Source organism: Gadus macrocephalus, chromosome 11, assembly GCF_031168955.1.
Source record: "Gadus macrocephalus chromosome 11, ASM3116895v1".
NCBI lineage: Eukaryota > Metazoa > Chordata > Actinopteri > Gadiformes > Gadidae > Gadus > Gadus macrocephalus.
Window position 1 is genome coordinate 6,541,824 of NC_082392.1, and position 8,516 is coordinate 6,550,339.

The 8,516-nt window shown below is 45.5% G+C and overlaps 1 protein-coding gene across 1 annotated transcript in view; it reads right to left on the bottom strand.

The window, feature by feature from the left end:
• Positions 1-1,601: 1,601 nt before the first annotated feature.
• Positions 1,602-8,516, bottom strand: part of aplp1 (amyloid beta (A4) precursor-like protein 1) — a 38,274-nt gene continuing 31,359 nt past the window's right edge. The window contains 8 exon segments of the mRNA XM_060064324.1: positions 1,602-5,032; positions 6,062-6,205; positions 6,348-6,413; positions 6,571-6,638; positions 6,767-6,787; positions 7,153-7,320; positions 7,966-8,065; positions 8,509-8,516. The exon segment at positions 8,509-8,516 is cut by the window's right edge and continues 121 nt beyond it. Coding sequence (XP_059920307.1) covers positions 4,934-5,032; positions 6,062-6,205; positions 6,348-6,413; positions 6,571-6,638; positions 6,767-6,787; positions 7,153-7,320; positions 7,966-8,065; positions 8,509-8,516 — 674 coding nt within the window. The 3' untranslated portion in view covers positions 1,602-4,933.

The window sequence follows — 8,516 nt, forward strand, 5'->3', positions numbered from 1 at the left end:
GAGTGACTCCAGCGGTCCTGTGTGGAGAGCAGTGAGCCGCCTCAGCACTGAAGTGACTTGTGTTTGGTGCTGTGGTGAGGAAAGGACAGGTTGGTTTCCTCCTCTATCTTCTCAGTCCCTCCTCTGCGAGAGAGACAGAGAGATCATTTCCTGATGGTTCCATTGATTATCGAGCAGAAGGCATCTTCATATCTGTCTTTGGCCCTTGGTTATCCAGTCGGTTCCCAGCGTGTCACCTGTTTGAAGCCCAACATTTGTCCTTTTTTATTTTATTGAACCTTTAACCAGGAAGTCCCTTGAGATTCAAATCTATGGTAAGAAGGGACCTGACCAAGATAGCACACCAGTAGAAGTACACGGTTGCAAGGTTTTGCAGCTCAATTTCATCACGCTAAGGAGTTTAATTTGCTTTTTGCAATACATACATCGGTATCGTTTTTGCTTATGTTTTCCACTCAAGACTCCAAGACATGTTGGGGTCACCTGTCATTCTGCAAGCAAGACACCAGACAGCGACCCACTCAGACATAGGTATATCTATACATAGTACAGTATTCACCCTGACAAGGAGACAGTATCAGACGAGATGATCATGGTTGAACTTTCAGTGGGCAGTGGGCAGAACCCCCCGGAGGAGCTGTGACCTCCACTCGGCTCTTACTTTGAAGGAGTCATCGTTCCCATACAGTCACAGTGTCTTCTCAGTAAACAGAATAGGTAGGATTACCCGTCAGCACAGCGTCACCTAGCTTGTGGTTTCCAGCTGCTAGCAACATGAGGGCTGTGGCTAACACAGGGGAACGGCAGCCCCCTTATTGTTGAGGTAAGGTTGTATGTGTTACACTCACTAATTTCCTCCTTTTTAAGATGTTTCAGACCCTAAAGCATTAACGACAACTGACACACATACACACACGCACACGCACACGCACACAACCCATTAGGGCAAAAGGCTAGATAATAGGCTTATTTGAGAAAGGGAGGGAAAGACCTAGCAAGGTAAGCTGGTAGGATCCTAGGAAACCGGTCATCTTAGTGGCCAAACATTCTCCTGCTTCTGGAGTAAAAGCTTATTATCAATATCCCTGCAGCCTTTTATAACCCTTCACTCAGAGATGAAGGTGAGGAGGGTTCAAAGGGACCGATCATTGAGGAGCGGCTGGCAGGTGGCAGAATTGAGGGGAGGGGACACATGCGCAATTGTTCAGAGAACGAAAGCGTTGACATTTTACAAACGCTTGATTTATGAATGCATCATATATGGATATATGGTGTTCTTGCGATGAATGTTTTTCTCCCGAAAGACACGCGAAATCTATTCTCTTGTGCGTAAATTGCGCGCTTTTGCACGTCGGTCTCCGGGCAGCCTCTCATGCGAACTGGCTGCAGCCGCCTGTCTCTATCTTCTGGGTGTTAGTTTGAAATCATTATCACAGATCCCATACTATGTGAACACTTTTCCATGGTTCTGAACTTTATCAGTGAAGTCTGATGCGGAGACGTTTCAGTGAACCGGGAACATTCCACATTGACACTTCAGGGATCATGATGGGAGTGAGGAGTGTGGGAGGCTGTGATAAGAAAACAAATGGCAAAAAGTGTTTCACGGGCCATTTGTAAATTTTATTACATTTTTGAAGAGCATCATCACATTTCAGTGTTTAATATCTGTTGCTATTACAATTACATGAACAATTTTGCCAAATGAGATTGTTTTTGGTTTTCATGAGCCAAAATAAGGACATCTCTATACCATGGATGTTTTGGAGGAAGCAGACAGAGGAGACGCAGCCTCACCGGAGAGTTTGGTTTTCATGTGAGCAGCCTGTAAGCAGCCTGCACACACGTTCTGTTGGATTAATTTCTGGAGTTGTGCTTTTTACCTTTTCAATTGGATGGCGGCTCTCGACCTGTTCGGTTTCACAAGGTCAACGTTGTATGATTTAATATACAGTTCTATATCCTACAGTACAGTTGCAAATGCTTGACCCTTGATCCAATTTATTATTACATATAAATAAAAAATACATATTAATTACATCCAAAACACAGCATTGTAAAAGGCAATAATGCAGCAATTAAAATTGTAATAACTACTGTTATATTTCATCGGGGAAGGAAGAGAACAGCAATCAAAAAGGAGTATTGAATTTGACAGGACAAACATACAAATGTGAGTAAAACTATCACATACACCATAGTTTAACTACAATATACGCCGTAGTTGAACTACAATATACGCCGTAGTTGAACTAGAACATATGCCGTAGTGAAACTACAATATACACCATAGAGGAACTACAACATACGCTGTTGTTGAACTACAATATACGCTGTTGTTGAACTACAACACACGCTGTAGTTTAACTACAATAAACGTTGTTGTTGAACTACGATATACGCTGTTGTTGAACTACTATGTACACCGTAGTTAAACTACAACATAGGCCGTAGTTAAACTACAATGTAAACCATAGTTGAACTACAATATACGCTGTTGTTGAACTACAACATACGCTGTTGTTGAACTACAATAAACCGTAGTTGAACTACAATATACGCTGTTGTTGAACTACAATATACGCTGTTGTTGAACTACAATATACACCGTTCTACGTCTGCTAAATGCTGGTAGGAAACCGTCGGTGGTTAGGGGATAAAATAGGCAAGCTTATTCTCAGCTATCCCTTCAGTATCAATGCAAGATCCACTGAAGTACACTGTGATACATTTTCATTCACTAACGAAGCTGTACAAATTATACAAGAATGATTTCCTCCCTTTCTCTGTCGTGATCCTGATCAATGAAGTGATGATGCAGCCCTAACCAAATGATTACTCCGGCTTATAAGGTGACTATGACAACGTGGGAAGAAAAATACCCCCCCCCCCTCCCAACCCCCCAAACGGTTATGATTAAAGGCTGAACGTAGGAATGGAATTAAGATTCTCTCGATTGTTTTTTTGTTTATCGGACCAAATGAATCGGAGGTTGTTGCATCATCAACAATAACGACAGAAGGCCTTCCCTCGAGCGACGAGGTCAACAGACCAATCAGCTGATAGCGTTAGCTGGTTTTTAAAAAGAGCCCCTCTTGACTCACTGCGGGGTATGGACAGCGTCCTACATGTCGCTCGTCGGTTTTCTATTTGATCATCAGGTGTGAGTCACTACGAGTCGATGGGCTGGGGGCTGTGGAGCTCGATCGGAGACCACCGCCACACACCATTGCTCCCAGTTTTGGAAAGCCTCAAATGAAGCAATGGAATCGTTTTTTGTCCCCCACGTTCGCCTCTTATTCTCGTACGTGAACCATGGGTTTGATCGTTCCACGGAACAACGGGTGGGGCCATCGCTATGGCCGACCAAGCCCGGCCACGCCCGGTGACGCGCCTATGCTCGTGTCAGAGGGACACGGGTTACCTCCAGGGGATGTAAGGGACCCCCCGGTGCTGCGGTCCAGGACCCGGGGCCCTCAGGCATGCAGGACCTTCTCTGGGGGGCCCCGAGGTGGGCTGCACTACTACTACTACTAGCCTACTACTACGTGTGTGTGGGGGTTTCTACGATGCACGGGACGCAACTACTCCAAATCAAAAGGTGATTCTCACCGCTTTTCCCTAAGTACATTCAGTCAGAAGTAACTGTGTCGTTGTGCTGGTTTTTACAACAGTCCGTTTGCAATCAGCCATGTTAGGAGAAATGTTTCTCCCTCTCAGAACAGCACTTTTGTTTTCATTTTTTTCGACTTTTTTTTCCATTACACAATGCGAACAAATCATACAAATCATATGTATAATAATTATAGTCTACTGGTACGCTTATTTTTTCGGCCAACGTTATTTACACTTTGTTTTGGAATGGTGACGTTTCCAAATTCCTCGAAAAGCAATAACAGGAACAACACAAGTACAGCAGTATCGTACACCAAATTTTCATGCGTTCAATAAAAGAATGGACTTGTGGGTATTTTTGTTTTACAGGTCTTCAGGCAGCAGGATAAAGAATAAAAAAAACTATCAACAACTAAGTGATATATTAATGAACCAATGACAGCTTCAGTAAGTCACAAACACAGAGAGCCCAATGTTGTAAATACCACCAAAAACATTTCACTGGATGTTATTTTATCATCGGCTTAACTATACGTTGAATCAAAAGCCAACTTAGGTGTCTCAAACACTTAAACTGAACACGGTTAACTTCATAGAAATGTTGTAGTCTAAGAGGTAATCCACCACATGGCTCAGAGAAGTGAGATGTAAGCTCTAATTTGTGGGCTTGACGTGACAATGTATCTTCTTATCGCTGCTAGTCTCTCAGCTACGCTAGGTGAGTTTTACACTCATTTTCTCATTCGCAGTCATCTATACAAACACATATTTTCAGCTTCAGTACATAATTATTTTAACAACAACCTTACTAATGAACAAAAATGTATTTTACTCTAAAGCGTTAAACGGTTCAACACTAACATGTCCTTAAGGATGAGTGGCACTGTTTCAACATTAGGTTAACATGTCGTTTTAATGTGTTTAACTGGTCAACATGAACACTTCTTTAGTTTGAGTGTGTTTAACTGTCGGTCCGGTGTATCTCTCCTCAGAGAGCAGAGAAGATGATCATTTCAGGTGACAATGGGCGGGTCCATTTACAATTACATTGGCCTCCGGGTTTACCCGAGAAACCTCAAAGTAGCATGAATGATAACTACAACGTGGAAGGGGGGTGGGGGGGTTGCTGGAGCTCCCCCTGGTGGAGGAGGGAGGGAGTGGATGAAGGCGGGAGGGGGTCGATAAGGCTGTGGAGGAGAGGAGGAGGGGTGCAGGAGGGAGGGGCTGGAGGCGGCGCGCGGGGGGGGGGGGGGGGGGGGGGGGGGTAATATAAATGACTAAAGGACATGACGACTACCGGGAAGATACGCTGGGCCCCTTAGCTCATCTGCTCGAAGAACTTGTAGGTTGGGTTCTCGTAGCCGTGGTTCTGCATCTTGTTGAGTTGGCGTTCCTCCGGGGTCAGCATGGGGTCCACCTGCAAGAGTGGTTCATTGTTCAAGGTGATGGACTGGATTTATACAGCGCTTTTATAACCAGTGGCCCCTCAAAACGCTTTTGAACATTGCCCAACATTCACCCATTCAAGCATACATTCACACACCGACGGCAGAGTCCGCCATGCAAGGTGCGGTGTCTTGCTCAGGTACACCTCGACACTCTGCTAAGAGGAGCCCGGGATCGAACTAGCAACCTTCCAGTTACCAGACAACCCACTCTATCTCCTGAGCCACATGCCGCCTGAAGTATCAGAGACTCACCGAACAATGAGTGGTTTGTGCAAGACCAAGATTGATTTGAGTGAGACCAGGGGCATCCCCATACAGAGACGATGAAGCAAGCTAAAGTATTGGTGATTTATAACCATGAAATACAACTAGATAAGACTTACATTCACATGAATAGGGCACTCTGTGAAGGAAATTGCAACTAAGATGTCGCAACGACCCCTTGGTCGCCTGAGGCCAACAACCCCCCATTTAATTAGTACCAGTACTCAAAGAATGACAGAGTGCATTAGGCCCTGTTTCCCTTTGAGTTGCGTCAACGGCGCCAGTGTGTGTGTGTGTGTGTGAGTGTGTGTGCGTGCATATCTCTATTTCCTGTTTCCTGTTTTTTGCCCTGTTTTTGCCAGCAGTCCCAGGAGGCTGCAGTTTCAGGACTGCACTCCCAGGGCCGCAGAGCAGTCAAAGAACCGCAGTCACACTTGGGACCCAAACGTATTACTCCTTGGACGGGTGAAGAATCAAACGACTAAAGCAAGAATAATGAATGAAAACGTGATGAATCACGTAGTTGCAATCATGGCCTGTTCTTCTACGTCAATAATTATTTGTACGTTATTGCACGTTTGTGGGGCTTTTGCCGCGTCGCCCGTTCCCGATCGGTATCGAGGTATTTTGGCAGGTGTCGTGATTTTCGTGATCGGAAGTTACAAGGACGTCGGTAGTACAGTCGGTGGGGTGACGGCGGTGTTAGTGAACGTCGTTCGGGGCGCCTACAGTACCTCCACGATGCCGTGGCTGATGGTGCCGTACGGCTTCCGGCGAACCAGCAGCAGGCTGATCACCATCACCATGGCGATGGCCACCGCCACCACCAGCAGCCCCACCATGGCGCCGCGGTTAAACGTCTCCAGGGCATCCGGTTGCTATGGGAAGAAGAGAGGGTCAAAAAAACAAAAAGGCGAGCTTCACAGCACTCGGCACGCGTGCGGTTTGTGGGCCTTCGACGTATGAGCTATTATTTAGACCAATCGAGGAAGGGTTGGTGGACGGGTTAGGGACACTCACCAACTCATCTCTCTGGATCTCTGGAGACTTGTAGACAACCTGTTTTAGCTCCACTGAGGTGTTGATCTGCGGTATAGAGAGAGGGGGAGAGGGGGTATGCAGTAGCACTCAGAAGGAGGTGGAACGCGTTGGATCTTTAGGGAAACATTTGGAGTTCAGCGGAGGATTCAGCCTGTATTCAGGGTGACAGGATGACCTATCAATGCCCTGTTCAGTGGTGTACCTTCTCTTCGTATTCGTAGGTAGGGGCTCTTTCGGATGTGGTGTAATCGTAATCTTCGATGGCCGACACTGGAGACAATGACGGAGACAATGATCAGCTGACGTTCAAAATGGAATGACTTAGAGTGGTTACAGTTTGTCCTGTGAGAACACAGCAACAGGGCAGTGTAAGGGACTAGAGGAGATATGGGACTCACCTTTCTTATTGGGCTGAGGTTCTATGGAGTGAATAGAGTAATGGAGTGGAAAAACACAGAGGAAGAGAGAACTCATTTCATTGATCAACGATTGAGCAATTCTTTGTAGCAATTCTGAACATTGTGTGTGTGTGTGTTTGTGTGTGTGTGTGTGTTTGTGTGTGAGTGGGAGTGTGAGTGTGAGTGGGAGTGTGTATGTGTGTGTGTGTGTGTGTGTGTGCCTCCTCGCACCGATGCGAGGAGGGTAGGGCCTAAATTGTGTGTGTGTATGAGAGACAGTATGTGTGTATGTGTATGTCTTTGTGTGTGTATGTATCTGTTTGTGTATGTGTGTGTGTATGTGTACGTTTGTGTGTGTATGCATGTGTGCGTGTGTGTGTATGTACCAATGCGGGGAGGGTAGGGCCTGTTCTGGAAGGCCCGCTCCTCCTCTTCCTCGTCGTCCTTCTCCTCTTCGCTCTCGGCAGGAAGTAGCTCCTCTGTGGTGCGCGTCTCAGAGAAGGAAGTGGTCATCAGCTCGCTGATGTCTCCGCGCTCTGCCTTCACCAGCTCCTCTGAAGCACGGCGAAGCATACCAACAACATTCAGCCAGGGGAGAGCGATACCACAGAGCGGGTTGGTGTTCAGACACACCGGTTGGTCCCCTCAGCCCATCCAAAGCGTCTGCTAAATGTCTACATTTTAAAAAGTAATTTTGGGGAAATAAACACTTACATAAAATAGAAATGGCACCGGTTCTGTAACGCTAAGAAATGTATGCTAAGAATCTTACGCGAAGAATATTATCCTTAGGCATCTAATGCTAAGGATCTTATTCTAAGGATCTTCTGCAAGGGGTAATATCCTTCTGCGAAGGATATTATGCGAAGGATATAATGCTAAGGATCGAATGCTAAGTAAGGATCTGATGTTTTACTTACAATGCTGTCACTGCTCTACAACTACTACTCAGCCATATATAAGCGACTAATTCTCTTCATGGCTGGAGTGGATATGAGCTGAAGTGTTGCAAGACATGGTTTAGCTTTTCTTTTTTTTGGGGGGGGGGGGGGGCATCAGATTACAACGTCCATAATTTACGACATTGCGGTCTGGTGGTTTTGATATTAGATGCGCACACATTGCTTATTCAACTATTAAAGAGGTTACCGATGCAGGGATAGCATGATATTTCACAGGGTTAGCATGAGGTAGCTTACGAATGTCGTGGTGCAGCTCGTCTGCCAGCAGGGGGACTTTGTAGAGCAGAGCCAGACTCTGGTTCATCCTCTCCTCTATCACGTGGAGGTGTGTGTACACCTGCAGAGGGGAAACAATCGCCTCTTACAGTCATTGAGCTGACCCTCGTCTCAGACGATCTAACGTATGTTAAAGTAGGTTTTTTTCTTTTGTACACTCTGATCGCTATAGCTACAAAGGAGCTCCAGTGGAATAATTTCAATAACTAACCATTATTAACCGCCAATAACCATAACCACGGTATATGTTGCATTAGCATTATAATAAAGCTATTATAGCAGTAATAGCATTAACTATTAGCTAGCATTTATCTAGCATTATCTATATTGCTATTATAGCAATACTAGCATTATTTATTAGCTAGCATTTAGCTAACTTTAGCTATATTGCTATCACAGTAATTAGCATTAGCATTAGCACTGTAGCACAGCAGCAGCCAGTTTGGCTAGCCTTAATGTCTCATTCAGAGTCTAACAAACGCAGTGGGAGCTGAAGCAGCAGACCTGGAACT